A 17322-nucleotide genomic window follows, 5' to 3' on the forward strand; every position below is an offset into this window, starting at 1 on the left:
GCAAAATGGGCGGGGATGCATTATTGGCAGCCATAACAATAATCCACAAAGAAGATAAGAATAGGGAGCTGTGTTCGAGTTATAGACCCATTTCATTGTTAAATTCCGACGTAAAGTTATTCGCTAAAGTCCTGGCAGGGAGATTAAGAGATAAAATGACCACCTTGGTTCACCCAGACCAGGTGGGGTTTTTACCAGGAAGACAGAGTAGGGACAATGGAGTGAGGTCTGTGCTCCTGGTAGAGTCCATCAAACGAGGGGGGCCCCCAGTTCTATTCCTGTCATTGGACGCAGAAAAATCGTTTGACAGGGTAGACTGGGGGTGGATGTTCAAAACCCTAGAAAGAATGGTGATGGGCCAGAGATTTATCTCCTGGGTGAAAATACTATACACCAGCCCAACGGCGTATGTGAAGGTTAATGGAGTGACCTCAGAGACCTTTCGGATGGAGAACGGCACTAGGCAGGGGTGCCCATTGTTCCCCTTGCTGTTTGTTCTAACTTTGGAACCATTATTATCGGTCATACGTGGGGACCCAGACTGTAGAGGTGTGAGGATAGGATCAGAGGAACACAAATTAGCGGCTTTCGCAGATGACGTAATGTTCTATATTACAAACCCTAGGATTACGATCCTGAACATATTGAAGAACTTGAAAAGATATGGGGAGATCTCAAATTTTAAAATCAATCTCGAGAAGTCAGAGTTGTTAAATATGAATATGAGAAAAGAGGAGGAGGAGAGCCTTGGAGGGTCTTTCCCCTTCCCTTGGAGGAAGGAGATTAGATACTTGGGGGTTAAGCTATCGAATAACCTGAAGGAAATGTACCTTAATAATTATATCCCCATGTTAGACGAAATTAGACGAGAGGTTGGAGCCCTGGCCTACCACCCCCTTTCATGGTTCGGACGCATCAATGCGGTGAAAATGTCTATATTGCCCAAAATTCTGTACAAGTTCCAGATGCTCCCTATCCCCCTCCCCCAGGTGTACTTTAGGGCTTTAAGGGGGCTGATGTTGAGGTTTGTTTGGGGTGGCAACAGGCCCCGAATTGCTAGATCTGTCCTAAGTAGGAGGAAAGAGAAAGGAGAGCTGTCACTGCCTGATTTTAATAGATATTATAAAGCGGTGGTATTAACACGAGTCATAGAATGGTCAAAGGGAGGTTTAGAAAGGAGGTCGGTAGATATAGAACACTGTATGAATAGTAAGGAGTTAAGTCACATAATTTGGGACCCACCCAAATATAGAGCATTAAACACAGGGATGTCGACACTAACACATAATGCTTTGAAGGTGTGGGATCAGGTTCACATGCAAAATAAGTGGACATACAATTCACCATTGATATTTCTTAAAGATAGCAATTTTTTTGCACCAGGGAAGAGGGAAGTGGGAGGGAATTGGATTAAAAGGGATAGTTTACAAATAAGAGATGTAATTAGAGAGGGGAAAATATGCACTTATTCGGAATTAAAAGATAAGCCTGAGATTCTTTCCATTGATCCATGGAGGTACCTCCAGCTGTCTATATTTATTGGGAAACTGCCGAAACCGCTCAGAGGGGTGGAGGAATACAGGCCTCTGGAGCAGCTCTGTGAGGGGGAGCGTAAGAGGGGTCTGGTCTCACAAATATATAAAATTTTGAGTGAGAGAGAGGAGCTGGAGGTGCCTCAGTACATTAGGGCTTGGGAAAGGGAATTGGGGTCACGGTGTAGGAATTCCACATTACTGAAAATTTTCAAGATGATACACAAATCAGCAGTTGACAGCAAAAGGACCGAGATAAACTTTAAATGCCTAGCAAGGTGGTATGCCACCCCGGACCGATTGATTAAATTTGATCCGGCAAAATCAGAGGAATGTTGGAGGAAGTGTGGGGCAGTGAGGACGATGGCGCACATTTGGTGGGAGTGTGCTGCCATCAAAATCTATTGGAAAAAATTAATAGAATTGATTAAAACTATTACGGGTATAACTGTTGTAGAGGATCCATGGGTATGTCTGTTCCATGGCACAGAGGAGCCCATCAAGCGATATCAGAATTCAACAGTCTTCATACTGTTGGACCTGGCTAAGAGACAGATTGCGAAGAATTGGCTCAAACCAGATAGTCCAAATATACGAGATTGGCTCTTCTGTATTAATGAGACATATAACATGGAGGGAGTGGACAGAGAGGGATTGTTTCTGGACGGGGGGGAAGACCGGGGGGAAAAATGGGTAGGATGGCGGAAGTATAAAAGTACATGGAGCTACATGGAGGAGGTGACAAGGTGGGACTGATCAAGAAGGGACCCCGGACAGCCTAGGTAGAACAGGAGTACTCCAATCTGCAGTGGGGAGGGGAGGGGGGGGGGAGGGTTCGGGGGGATGGCGGGTGGTGGGGGGGATGGAAGCCGGGTTTGTAATGGAATGTTGACAATAATATTAAGGTTGTAGTCTCTCTGTTGGAGGAGAGCTGCATATTGTTGTAATTTTGTATTGAAAAATTTATATAAATAAATATTAAAAAAAAAAAAAAAGAAGTCTTCAGAGTTCTCACCTGATGAAGATACGATTGGGAATCCTCCACAGATCAACCACAAAATCTGGAAATAAAAATGGTAACAAAATCAGAACAATTGTATCAGGTTATACGGACTCTGTATGAGAATAATAGAATGTAGACAGAATACTGTTAAAGGGGATTTGTAGTCTTTATCACATTTTTAGACAGAGGTGTGAACAGCCTAATGTGAACCTCATATTTGTGTATTGTGTGCAATTATATAGATCCTACCAAATAGTGCCACATAATGATTGTGCCTTGCTGGTCTAAATATCTTACCACAAGTCTTCTAGTCAGCAGACGTTGCCATTATGCAGAGAAGGACTTTTTTTTGTCTGTGTGTAAACAGTGGTCTCTCTGCAGAAGTCTGTCATGTATCCTGCTGAGGTAAAGCTAGAGCTCTCTAATCAGCAGGGTGCATGATCTTCTCTGATTGCAGAATCTCAGGTCTGACATAGCAAGGGAAGTGTCACACCTCTACAGAGAGATCACTGCCTCTAGTTCCACCCAAAGTGCAGGTGCCACAACCAATCACAGCCCGGGCACTACCTTAAAGGGCTAGGCAACAATCTCTAGTTACAAGCCAAGTCCCTCCATGCCTGTCATGCTTTCATTTACTATACTGTGACCTCTGTGCATTTCAGCAACCTCTGCACTGCTATGCCTCTAGTGCCTCCTGCACTCCTTTGTCTCCAGAGACTCTGTGACCCCTGTGCAATCCTGTGACCCCCTGTGTCTACAGTGACCTCTATTCTTCAGCGACCCCAATGTCTCCAGTGACCTCTATTCTCCAGTAATCCCAATGTCTCCAGCAACCACAATGTCTCCAACGATCCCAATGTCTCCAGTGACCTCTATTCTCCAATGACCCCCATGTCTCCAGCTTCTCCAGTGACCTCTATTCTACAATAAACCCAATGTCTCCAGCTTCTCCAGTGAGCTCTATTGTACTATAATCTCAATGTCTCCAGTGACCCCAATGTCTCCAGCGACCTCTATTATTATTATACAGGATTTATATAGCGCCAACAGTTTGCGCAGCGCTTATTTTCCAGTGACCCCAATGTCTCCAGCAAATTCAGTGTCTCCAGCGACCTCTATTCTCCAGTAACCCAAATGTTTCCAGCAACTCCTGTGTCTCCAGCGACCTCTATTCTCCAGTAACCCAAATGTTTCCAGCAACTCCTGTGTCTCCAGCGACCTCTATTCTCCAGTGACCCCAATGTCCCCAGCAATTACTGTGTCTCCAGCGACCTCTATTCTCCAGTGACCCCAATGTCTCCAGTGACTCCTGGGTGTCCAGCTACCTCTTTTCTCCAGTGACCCCAATGTCCCCAGCAACTCCTGTGTCTCCAGCGACCTCTATTCTCCAGTGACCCCAGTGTCTCCAGTGACTCCTGTGTCTACAGTGACCTCTATTCTCCAGTGACCCCAATGTCTCCAGAGACTCCTGGGTGTCCAGCTACCTCTTTTCTACAGTGACCCCAATGTCCCCAGCAACTCCTGTGTCTCCAGCAACCTCTATTCTCCAGTGACCCCAGTGTCTTCAGAGACTCCTGTGTCTACAGTGACCTCTATTCTCCAGTGACCCCAATTTCTCCAGAGACTCCTGTGTCTACAGTGACCTCTATTCTCCAGTGACCCCAGTGTCTCCAGCAACTACTGTGTCTCCAATGACCTCTATCCTCTAGTGACCCCAATGTCTCCAGTGACTCCTGTGTCTACAGTGACCTCTATTCTCCATTGACCCCAGTGTCTCCAGCAACTCCCGTGTCTCCAATGATCTCTATTCTCCAGTGACCCCAATGTCTCCAGAGACTCCTGTGTCTACAGTGACCTCTATTCTCCAGTGACCCCAATGTCTCCAGTGACTCCTCTGTCTCCAGCTACCTCTATCCTACAGTGACCCCAATGTCTCCAGCAACTCCTGTGTCTCCAATGACCTCTATCCTCCAGTGACCCCAGTGTCTCCAGAGACTCCTGTGTTTACGGTGACCTCTATCCTCCAGTGACCCCATTGTCTCCAGAGACTCCTGTGTCTACAGTGACCTCTATTCTCCAGTGACCCCAATGTCCCCAGCGACTCCTGTGTCTCCAGCGACCTCTATTCTCCAGTGACCCCAGTGTCTCCAGCAACTGCTGTGTCTCCAATGACCTCTATCCTCCGGTGACCCCAATGTCTCCAGTGACTCCTGTGTCTCCAGTGACCTCTAGTCTCCAGTGACCTCAATGTCTCCAGCCATCCTGTGTTTCCAGCAACCTTTATTCTACAGTGACCCTTTTGCTTCTGTGTCTCCAATGACCCCTGCAATCCTGGGTCTCTAATGACTCCAGTGTCTCCTGTGACCCCAGCATCTCCAATAACTGCTGTGTCACCCAGTGATCCCTGAGCATCCTGCATCACCTGGTAACCTCCCAGTACCTCCAGTGACTCTTTTGTCACCCAGTAACCCCATACCATTCCGCATCACCCGTGTGACCCCAAAGCACCCTGTCTTATGGTGTGACCCCAGAGCAACTTGTGTCATCAAATGACCCCAAAACACCCTTGAGTAGTGCCCCTGGAGAATCCTATGTCATCCAATTATCCCTGAGCATTCCAGAATCTGGCAATTTCTTCCACCAATTCTAGAATGTCCAGATGTGAATGGGGCTTTAAACTGAAGATTCAGTTGGGCTTTAAAGACATAAGCAACCTGAGTTCTTCCAGACAAGGAAGCTTTATTTGGATTTTCTGAGCCTGAGATAACAGTTTACCTTCTCCAAATTGTTGTACCCTTATACCTATATACCTTATCCATATACTATGGAATGGTATAGCCAATCCCAGCTGCACATAGTGTTGCGAACTTAGAGCTGGGATGTCATGAAAATACTCTATTTTGATACTGGTAATGGTCCTTGAGGAACTCGATTAATAATATCTGCTCTATATGGAAGGAATTTCCATCCTAATTTGCACCCAATAGCTATGAGAGCTACAACAGCAAACTATATTAGTTTTTTTACATACATTTTTTTTTTAGATTTTTACATTTTGGAATTTAAGTGGTTTTTGTATAAAGCAATTATAGTTTCCTAAGCAGAAAGCACAGCAGTGCCTGTTTGCATTCAGACTCTCTCTCTCTCTAAATAGTTTATGGAGCTCATCTGGATACTTTCCAAGCCATTAATACAATCCTCCTCTTTAAGAAAGTTATTATAGCAATTAGGAAATAATTAGTAAAACATTTATGGGACAATAAAAGCAGAATGAACCTCAAGGGTCTATTTATAAAGCAGTGAATGTGATGATTACCAAACAGATCAGAGAATCAGTCGCTGTCATTTAAAACAAGTGGACCTGGATGTCATCTGCAGAGAATGTTTGCTGCTTTATAATAAATACACCCCGAGAAATTCTGCAGAATGTTGCAGGATTTAATGATGGAATAAATCCTTATGTGGTGTCTAATACAGCAGAATGGCCTATAATGATCCTGATTCTTGACCCTGGAAAGCTTACCGCAATCATGGTGCCTCTATGCAGGTTCTCCACCTGGAAGAGAAGGCAAAACACTGTCAGATCCTTCACATCATACAGGTCTTCTTTACATTTCACTGTAACAAAAAGTCATTACTGATCTGATTTTACAAGATAGGCAACTTTAGGTTACTTTTATATAGTGAAAATAATGTCAGCTCCGAGATCAGACCAATGATCCATGTTGTCATGGCTTCTGTCACTGCACTCCACCTTGAATAGCCATTCCCAACAAGGGCTCAGAGCTCAGAGGAACCCCAGAGTTCCTCCAGAAGTTGCCGGGGGTTCCTTGAGTTGAGTGACTGATCTTTCATTTGATGGTGCCTCCATAGTTTTGGGGCCAATGCCAGTTCTCTGACCATCACTGTATAAGGAACATTCTTCCCCCTGATCACCTAATGTAAGGAGCATTCTTCCCACTGATCACCAATGTAAGGAGCATTCTTCCCAATGATCACAAATGTAAGTAACATTCTTCCCACTGATCACCAATGTAAGGGACATTCTTCTCACTGATCACCAATGTAAGGAACATTCTTCTCACTGATCACCAATGTAAGGAACATTCTTCCCACTGATCACCAATGTAAGGAACATTCTTCTCACTGATCACCAATGTAAGGAACATTCTTCTCACTGATCACCAATGTAAGGGACATTCTTCCCCCTGATCACCAATGTAAGGAACATTCTTCTCACTGATCACCAATGTAAGGAACATTCTTCCCACTGATCACCAATGTAAGGAACATTCTTCCCACTGATCACCAATGTAAGGAACATTCTTCTCCCACTGATCACCAATGTAAGGAACATTCTTCCCACTGATCACCAATGTAAGGAACATTCTTCCCACTGATCACCAATGTAAGGAACATTCTTCTCCCACTGATCACCAATGTAAGGAGCATTCTTCCCAATGATCACAAATGTAAGTAACATTCTTCCCACTGATCACCAATGTAAGGGACATTCTTCTCACTGATCACCAATGTAAGGAACATTCTTCTCACTGATCACCAATGTAAGGAACATTCTTCCCACTGATCACCAATGTAAGGAACATTCTTCCCACTGATCACCAATGTAAGGGATATTCTTCTCACTGATCACCAATGTAAGGAACATTCTTCTCACTGATCACCAATGTAAGGAACATTCTTCTCACTGATCACCAATGTAAGGAACATTCTTCTCACTGATCACCAATGTAAGGAACATTCTTCCCACTGATCACCAATGTAAGGAACATTCTTCTCACTGATCACCAATGTAAGGAACATTCTTCTCACTGATCACCAATGTAAGGTGCATTCTTCTCACTGATCACCAATGTAAGGAACATTCTTCTCACTGATCACCAATGTAAGGAACATTCTTCTCACTGATCACCAATGTAAGGAACATTCTTCTCACTGATCACCAATGTAAGGAACATTCTTCTCACTGATCACCAATGTAAGGAACATTCTTCTCACTGATCACCAATGTAAGGTGCATTCTTCTCACTGATCACCAATGTAAGGAACATTCTTCTCACTGATCACCAATGTAAGGAACATTCTTCTCACTGATCACCAATGTAAGGAACATTCTTCCCACTGATCACCAATGTAAGGGACATTCTTCCCACTGATCACCAATGTAAGAGACCTTCTTCTCACTGATCACCAATGTAAGGAACATTCTTCTCACTGATTACCAATGTAAGGGACATTCTTCCCACTGATCACCAATGTAAGGGACATTCTTCTCACTGATCACCAATTTAAGGGACATTCTTCTCACTGATCATCAATGTAAGGAACATTCTTCTCACTGATCATCAATGTAAGGAACATTCTTCTCACTGATCACCAATGTAAGGAACATTCTTCTCACTGATCACCAATGTAAGGAACATTCTTCTCACTGATCACCAATGTAAGGAACATTCTTCTCACTGATCACCAATGTAAGGAACATTCTTCTCACTGATCACCAATGTAAGGAACATTCTTCTCACTGATCACCAATGTAAGGAACATTCTTCTCACTGATCACCAATGTAAGGAACATTCTTCTCACTGATCACCAATGTAAGGAACATTCTTCTCACTGATCACCAATGTAAGGGACATTCTTCTCACTGATCACCAATGTAAGGAACATTCTTCTCACTGATCACCAATGTAAGGAACATTCTTCTCACTGATCACCAATGTAAGGAACATTCTTCTCACTGATCACCAATGTAAGGAACATTCTTCTCACTGATCACCAATGTAAGGAACATTCTTCTCACTGATCACCAATGTAAGGAACATTCTTCTCACTGATCACCAATGTAAGTAACATTCTTCCCACTGATCACCAATGTAAGGAACATTCTTCTCACTGATCACCAATGTAAGGAACATTCTTCCCACTGACCACCAATGTAAGGAACATTCTTCTCACTGATCACCAATGTAAGGAACATTCTTCCCACTGATCACCAATGTAAGGAGCATTCTTCCCCCTGATCACCAATGTAAGCAGCATTCTTCCCACTGATCACCAATGTAAGGGACATTCTTCCCACTGATCACCAATGTAAGGAACATTCTTCCCACTGATCACCAATGTAAGGAACATTCTTCCCACTGATCACCAATGTAAGGAACATTCTTCCCACTGATCACCAATGTAAGGAACATTCTTCCCACTGATCACCAATGTAAGGAACATTCTTCCCCACTGATCACCAATGTAAGGGACATTCTTCTCACTGATCACCAATGTAAGGAACATTCTTCTCACTGATCACCAATGTAAGGAACATTCTTCTCACTGATCACCAATGTAAGGAACATTCTTCTCACTGATCACCAATGTAAGTAACATTCTTCCCACTGATCACCAATGTAAGGAACATTCTTCTCACTGATCACCAATGTAAGGAACATTCTTCCCACTGATCACCAATGTAAGGAGCATTCTTCCCCCTGATCACCAATGTAAGCAGCATTCTTCCCACTGATCACCAATGTAAGGGACATTCTTCCCACTGATCACCAATGTAAGGAACATTCTTCCCACTGATCACCAATGTAAGGAACATTCTTCCCACTGATCACCAATGTAAGGAACATTCTTCCCACTGATCACCAATGTAAGGAACATTCTTCCCACTGATCACCAATGTAAGGAACATTCTTCCCCACTGATCACCAATGTAAGGGACATTCTTCCCACTGATCACCAATGTAAGGGACATTCTTCTCACTGATCACCAATGTAAGGAACATTCTTCTCACTGATCACCAATGTAAGGAACATTCTTCTCACTGATCACCAATGTAAGGAACATTCTTCTCACTGATCACCAATGTAAGGTGCATTCTTCTCACTGATCACCAATGTAAGGAACATTCTTCTCACTGATTACCAATGTAAGGGACATTCTTCCCACTGATCACCAATGTAAGGGACATTCTTCTCACTGATCATCAATGTAAGGAACATTCTTCCCACTGATCACCAATGTAAGGGACATTCTTTTCACTGATCACCAATGTAAGGAACATTCTTCTCACTGATCACCAATGTAAGGAGCATTCTTCTCACTGATCACCAATGTAAGGGACATTCTTCTCACTGATCACCAATGTAAGGAACATTCTTCCCACTGATAACCAATGTAAGGGACATTCTTCTCACTGATCACCAATGTAAGGAACATTCTTCCCACTGATAACCAATGTAAGGAACATTCTTCCCACTGATCACCAATGTAAGGGACATTCTTCTCACTGATCACCAATGTAAGGAACATTCTTCCCACTGATCACCAATGTAAGGGACATTCTTCCCACTGATCACCAATGTAAGGTGCATTCTTCTCACTGATCACCAATGTAAGGAACATTCTTCTCACTGATTACCAATGTAAGGGACATTCTTCTCACTGATCATCAATGTAAGGAACATTCTTCCCACTGATCACCAATGTAAGGGACATTCTTTTCACTGATCACCAATGTAAGGAACATTCTTCTCACTGATCACCAATGTAAGGAGCATTCTTCTCACTGATCACCAATGTAAGGGACATTCTTCTCACTGATCACCAATGTAAGGAACATTCTTCCCACTGATAACCAATGTAAGGGACATTCTTCTCACTGATCACCAATGTAAGGAACATTCTTCCCACTGATAACCAATGTAAGGGGACATTCTTTTCACTGATCACCAATGTAAGGAACATTCTTCTCACTGATCACCAATGTAAGGAGCATTCTTCTCACTGATCACCAATGTAAGGGACATTCTTCTCACTGATCACCAATGTAAGGAACATTCTTCCCACTGATAACCAATGTAAGGGACATTCTTCTCACTGATCACCAATGTAAGGAACATTCTTCCCACTGATCACCAATGTAAGGGACATTCTTCTCACTGATCACCAATGTAAGGAACATTCTTCTCACTGATCACCAATGTAAGGAACATTCTTCTCACTGATCACCAATGTAAGGAACATTCTTCTCACTGATCACCAATGTAAGGGACATTCTTCTCACTGATCACCAATGTAAGGAACATTCTTCCCACTGATCACCAATGTAAGGAACATTCTTCTCACTGTCCACCAATGTAAGGAACATTCTTCTCACTGATCACCAATGTAAGGAACATTCTTCCCACTGATCACCAATGTAAGGAACATTCTTCCCACTGATCACCAATGTAAGGAACATTCTTCCCACTGATCACCAATGTAAGGGACATTCTTCTCACTGATTCGCAATGTAAGGGACATTCTATTAATTTATATGTAACCTAGTGGATTTGTCTCATGTATTTATTTCTATCTCCCTTATTGCAGAGTCTTAGGATGTGTGCTAACATCACAACTAATTTTCTCCTCATACCAATCCATGGTAATGCAAAAGCAGCTTGAAGCATCCTAGGAGGTCAGATGCAGCTTAGGAAAAGGGCAGGTAGTGCTCAGAGGAGGTCAGAAGCAGCTCAGGAGGAGGTCAGGTACAGCTCAGAGGTGGTCAGCAGCTCAGGCGGAGGTCAGGTAGTATTCAGAGGAGCTCAGGAGGAGGTCAGGTCTTGTCAGGGAGAGTTCAGGTGCAGCTCAGGAGAAGGACGAGGTCTTGCAGCTAAGGGGGAAGAGGTCAGGTACAGCACATGAGGGGGTCAGGTACAGCTCAGAGGAGGTCAGGTACGGCTCAGAGATGGTTGAATACAGCTCAGAGGAGATTGAATACAGCTCAGAGGAGGTCGGGTACAGCTCAGAGGAGGTCAGGAGCAGCTGAGGAGGAGGTTAGGTAGTACTCAGAGGTGCTCAGGAGCACCCCAGGAGGAGGTCTTGTCAGGGAGAATTCAGGTGCAGCTAAGGAGAATGAGGAGATCAGGTGCTGTTCAGGAGGAGGTCAGGTACAGATCAGGAGGGGATAATGAGTTGCAGCTAAGGGGGAAGAGGTCAGGTGCAGCTCACAAGGAGGTCAGCTACAGCTCAGAGGAGGTAGGGTGCAGCTTAGGAGGAGGTCGGGTACAGCTCAGAGGAGGTGAGGTGCAGCTCAGGAGGAGGTCAGGTACAGCTCAGAGGAGGTCAGGTACAACTCAGGAGCAGCTGAGGAGGTTAGGTAGTACTTACAGGAGCATAGTAACAGCTCAGCAGGAAGTCAGGTCCTGTCAGGATGAGTTCAGGAGGAGGTCAGGTGCTGTTCGGGAGGAGGCCAGGTGCAGCTCATGAGGAGGTCAGGTGCTTTTTAGAAGAAAGTCAGCTAAGGGGGAGGTCAGGTTCTGCTCAGGAGGAGAAGGGCAGGTTCTGCTCAGGAGGGGGAGGTCAGGGGTTCTGCTCAGAAGGGGGAGGTCAGGTTCTTCTCAGGAGGGGGAGGTCAGGTTCTTCTCAGGAGGGGGAGGTCAGGTTCTTCTCAGGAGGGGGAGGTCAGGTGTAGATCAGGAGGGGTAGGTCAGGTTTTACACAGGAGGGGGAGTTTAGGTGCAGTTCGGGAGGGGGAGGTCAGGTTTTGCTCAGGAGGGGGAGGTCAGGTTCTTCTCAGGAGGGGGAGGTCAGGTGCAGATCAGGAGGGGGAGGTCAGGTGCAGATCAGGAGGGGGGGGTCAGGTGCAGATCAGGAGGGGGAGGTCAGGTTTTGCTCAGGAGGGGGAGGTCAGGTTCTTCTCAGGAGGGGGAGGTCAGGTGCAGATCAGGAGGGGGAGGTCAGGTGCAGATCAGGAGGGGGAGGTCAGGTTTTGCTCAGGAGGGGGAGGTCAAGTGTGTTCAGGAGGGGGAGGTCAGGTGTGCTCAGGAGGGGGAGGTCAGGTGCAGTTCAGGAGGGGGGGTCAGGTTTTGCTCAGGAGGGGGGGTCAGGTTCTGCTCAGGAGGGGGGAGGTCAGGTTCTGCTCAGGAGGGGGGGTCAGGTTCTGCTCAGGAGGGGGGAGGTCAGGTTCTGCTCAGGAGGGGGGTCAGGTTCTGCTCAGGAGGGGGGGTCAGGTTCTGCTCAGGAGGGGGAGGTCAGGTTTTGCTCAGGAGGGGGGAGGTCAGGTTCTGCTCAGGAGGGGGGGTCAGGTTCTGCTCAGGAGGGGGGGTCAGGTTTTGCTCAGGAGGGGGGGTCAGGTGCAGTTCGGGAGGGGGAGGTCAGGTTTTGCTCAGGAGGGGGAGGTCAGGTTTTGCTCAGGAGGGGGGGGTCAGGTTCTGCTCAGGAGGGGAAGGTCAGGTTCTGCTCAGGAGGGGGGGGGTCAGGTTCTGCTCAGGAGGGGGGGGTCAGGTTCTGCTCAGGAGGGGGGGGTCAGGTTCTGCTCAGGAGGGGGGGTCAGGTTTTGCTCAGGAGGGGGGGTCAGGTGCAGTTCGGGAGGGGGAGGTCAGGTTTTGCTCAGGAGGGGGAGGTCAGGTTTTGCTCAGGAGGGGGGGGTCAGGTTCTGCTCAGGAGGGGAAGGTCAGGTTCTGCTCAGGAGGGGGGGGTCAGGTTCTGCTCAGGAGGGGGGGGTCAGGTTCTGCTCAGGAGGGGGGGGTCAGGTTCTGCTCAGGAGGGGGAGGTCAGATGTAAGTCAAAAACATCTCAAATTCTGTCCGTGTCCGTGAGATTTTTGCCACATTGGCACAGATTGTTTCCTGTTCTGGACTCTCAATCTCCAAAGATGAATTATGGAATATAATCATGTTTTCCCCGTCCGGTGTCTGTCTTCTCTCTCTCTTAGTCTCATTCCTCTTAGGTTCCTCCCAGCCAGAAATCAGAGTCATCCTTCTGGAATGGAGTTCCTGTTTATTTGTACAGAACTCCTCGAATACTTCCAGCACAAAACTTCACCTCCCTGCCTGGCACAGACGGAGATTTCACAATTCACCGAGACGATCCCTACTAAGATCACCCAACATCAACCTTGTATATATATATATATATATATATATATATATATATACAGTATATATATCCATGTTAAGTGCGTCAATGTAACACTTCCAGACATTTATCACCTCTTTAGAAATCATTTTCTCCCCCCCACTCCCAGCAATAACTTCATATAATTTTCTCTCCAGAAGCATGGTGCCATCTTTGCTCAGGCGTCATACAGGGCTCAGAGATGACACAATCATTGAAATCCCGGTGCCGCCTTTGCAGTTCTTGGCTATTCACAAATGTCTGACACAGATCAGCCCCCTGCTGCAGCCCCTCACCTTGTAAGAATGTTGTAGCATGATCAATGGGGGAGACTGAGGAAATGCTTCCTCCTGCCTGCAGTAGAGGGATGACATCATCTCAGCCTTGGCAAAGTCACTGACCCAGGCCTAAGGGTGGAAAGGTGGAGCTTTTCTGAAGAATGATACTGTTGCTGTGTGAGGTGACATGTCAGGAATTCATTCATCAGACTTGTTATAGTTACTGACAGGTCCCCTTTAAGAGTGACAATGTGCAGCCGGGGCCGGGTGTAATTATCGATCGTTCTTATCGGTCACCAACCAAACCCCAATATCCGTCATCCACAGGGACACATTTATACCTCGTCCGGGGTAACATAATCCCCCGACTACAAATAAAAATATACAATATAAAGTATATGACTCCGCTCCTTCCTATAAAATAAAAATGATGATAATAATAAAAATAAAAATAATAATAAAACACTTGCTGTACCAATACAGTATATCAAGGATATAAATCACATACAAATGTACACAGAGCTGAAAAAAACTGTTTGACCCCTTCCCACCCGCTCTATAGACAAATGACGGCTACAGTGTGGACTCACAGTGCCCGGGGGGGGGGGGGCATCTATTGACATCCTCCCGTGATTGCCCCCCTGCAGCACATCACTGTGCTGCAGGGGGGGCCAATCACAGCGGCTCTTTACCATGCAACCAGCTGTGTCCAATCACAGTGTAAACAGGATTTACAGGTATCTGCATTTCTCACCTCATGCTGACAGCGCATGCAGAGAGGAGAGATGGTAACCTGCAAATCTACACAGGGGACATCTACACTGATAATCAGTGTAATCCTAACAGTGCCTATAAGTGCTGCCAATCAGTGCCTATCAGTGCCATCTATCAGTGGCCTTCAGTGCTGCCTATCAGTGCCTATCAGTTCTGTCTCATCAGTGCTGCCTCATCAGTGCCTGTTAGTGCCGCCTCATCAGTGCCTATTAGTGCCGCCTCATCAGTGCCTATTAGTGCCGCCTCATCAGTGCCTATAAGTGCCGCCTCATCAGTGCCTATCAGTGCCGCCTCATCAGTGCCACCTCATCAGTGCCTATTAGTGCCGCCTCATCAGTGCCGCCTCATCAGTGCCTATCAGTTCCGTCTCATCAGTGCCTATTAGTGCCGCCTCATCAGTGCCTATTAGTGCCGCCTCATCAGTGCCTATCAGTGCCGCCTAATCAGTGCCGCCTCATCAGTGCCTATTAGTGCCGCCTCATCAGTGCCGCCTCATCAGTGCCTATCAGTTCCGTCTCATCAGTGCCTATTAGTGCCGCCTCATCAGTGCCTATTAGTGCCGCCTCATCAGCGCCTATCAGTGCCGCCTCATCAGTGCCGCCTCATCAGTGCCTATTAGTGCCGCCTCATCAGTGCCGCCTCATCAGTGCCTATCAGTTCCGTCTCATCAGTGCCTATTAGTGCCGCCTCATCAGTGCCTATTAGTGCCGCCTCATCAGTGCCTATCAGTGCCGCCTAATCAGTGCCGCCTCATCAGTGCCTATTAGTGCCGCCTCATCAGTGCCGCCTCATCAGTGCCTATCAGTTCCGTCTCATCAGTGCCTATTAGTGCCGCCTCATCAGTGCCTATTAGTGCCGCCTCATCAGCGCCTATCAGTGCCGCCTCATCAGTGCCGCCTCATCAGTGCCTATTAGTGCCGCCTCATCAGTGCCGCCTCATCAGTGCCTATCAGTTCCGTCTCATCAGTGCCTATTAGTGCCGCCTCATCAGTGCCTATTAGTGCCGCCTCATCAGTGCCGCCTCATCAGTGCCTATTAGTGCCGCCTCATCAGTGCCGTCTCATCAGTGCCTATTAGTGCCGCCTCATCAGTGCCGCCTCATCAGTGCCTATTAGTGCCGCCTCATCAGTGCCTATCAGTTCCGTCTCATCAGTGCCGCCTCATCAGTGCCTATTAGTGCCGCCTAATCAGTGCCTATTAGTGCCGCCTCATCAGTGCCTATTAGTGCCGCCTCATCAGTGCCGCCTCATCAGTGCCTATCGATCGCTAGATGGAGCTGATGAACTTAATGGGTAACTCCACTTTCATGGGAAAAAAAAAATTTGTAAACAAAAAAAAAATAATACAGTGTATACAATTCCTACACACGTCATATTGTAATTGAATGTTACTAAAAACGATCTTTCCTTTTCAATCTGCAGCTCTGTCATTTTCTGTATGGCCACTTGGAGGCGCTCTGTACACAGATGGCATACGGAACGCCCCCCCGAAAATGTCATTTCCTGCTCGTGTGATTGGCTCACTGGGTTTTCCCAGCAGTCTGCACTCAGATACAATTTTTTATTTTTTTTTTTTATTTCTTTTTTTTTTTTTTTTTTTTAGATTTTGGACATCCCCTGCAACATAAACGTCATTTTTGGTGAGATACTTCCAACAGGAAATCACGTCTAAAGGGATGCAGACCCGGCCACTTTCCTCATTAGAGCCCTGCAAGCGCAGCAGCTGATTGATCATGATGAAACCCCTCCCATTGGACTCACTCACGCACATGGACACAGACAAACAAATATAATATCTTCAGAATAGCAAAAGGTAAGAATCTGCTACAAAGTTCGTTACAATCCTTGTAATGTACAGAGATCACCTGGGAGTGGGGGGGGGGGGGGGTTTCAAAGAAAGTGGAGTTACTCTTTAATAAATAAACATTTCCTATGATCATTACCTCCATCTAGTGGCCACAATGCTGTATGTTTCCCAAACCATTCTATTTTTTTCTGACTCTAACAATCCACCTGGGGAGGAAGTAGCCCAATAACATTCAATTTTACCCTCATTACCCTCATTCACAACATTATGCATCCATTCTATTGGGCAAAAAAAAATTCATTGTTCTTCCATCAAGTATAAATATTTATTGTATTTATTAAAAAAAAAAAAAAAAAAAAAAAAACAGTTGCTATGGTTATTTATTGTGTAAAAAAAACGACATCCTTGCTGCCCTCCAGGATAGGGGATGTCCTGGTAGACACAGAACAAGAGAGAAAAGGAGGGCGCACCGACCTTCTGCATCATCCCCAGAAAATGTATTCATAAAACCAAAATAAAATACTCACAAACATATGGAGATTAAGCGCTTGGCATAGCCACCGGATCGTGGCGACCCGTCCAGGACCAATCGTCTCCAGATAGCTATAGAAAAGACATCAGGGCTGCTGCTGGCCGACGCGTTTCGAAGTCATAGCTTCTTCTTCAGGGCCTTCAGTAGAAAAAAAAAAACAGATCTTAGTATATATTACTGTTCTGCTTCTGCCACCTTATTCATAATAAGTTTTTCCTGCTCTCTAGTCTGTCTTTTTTTTTACTCTTGCTACATGTTGTATCAATGTTGTCCCCCTAAGAAATGCCTTAAGGGCGTCCCAAACCGCCCCCAAGGGGGTGCCGTTCCAGCATTTCTACTCATAAATTCTGCCAGGGATGATATCGCTTCTTCTTTTCCCCCTATTATCTCTAACCAGTATGGACTTATTTCCCATTCCCCTTTGCCATACTCCCCCCCCCCCCCCAATGACCCAACCAGTGGAGAGTGGTCTAAGAGGCCCCTGGGCATATCA

The 17322-nt window shown here is 45.9% G+C and overlaps 1 protein-coding gene across 3 annotated transcripts in view; it reads right to left on the bottom strand.

Annotated features, from left to right (window-relative positions):
* The window catches only part of LOC141129496 (uncharacterized), a 59755-nt gene that overhangs the window by 29854 nt on the left and 12579 nt on the right, over positions 1 to 17322 (bottom strand). For 2 of the 3 annotated variants that reach the window (XM_073617556.1, XM_073617557.1), the window contains exons 2-4: positions 16825 to 16967; positions 6059 to 6091; positions 2548 to 2593 (exon numbers count right to left, since the gene is read on the bottom strand). In XM_073617556.1, coding sequence (XP_073473657.1) covers positions 2548 to 2593; positions 6059 to 6091; positions 16825 to 16830 — 85 coding nt within the window. In that variant the 5' untranslated portion in view covers positions 16831 to 16967. Of the gene's footprint in view, positions 1 to 2547; positions 2594 to 6058; positions 6092 to 13735; positions 13832 to 16824; positions 16968 to 17322 lie in introns of those variants that run through there. The other variant, XM_073617555.1, reaches the window with a different exon arrangement.

This window comes from Aquarana catesbeiana, linkage group LG02, assembly GCF_042186555.1.
Source record: "Aquarana catesbeiana isolate 2022-GZ linkage group LG02, ASM4218655v1, whole genome shotgun sequence".
Taxonomy (NCBI): domain Eukaryota; kingdom Metazoa; phylum Chordata; class Amphibia; order Anura; family Ranidae; genus Aquarana; species Aquarana catesbeiana.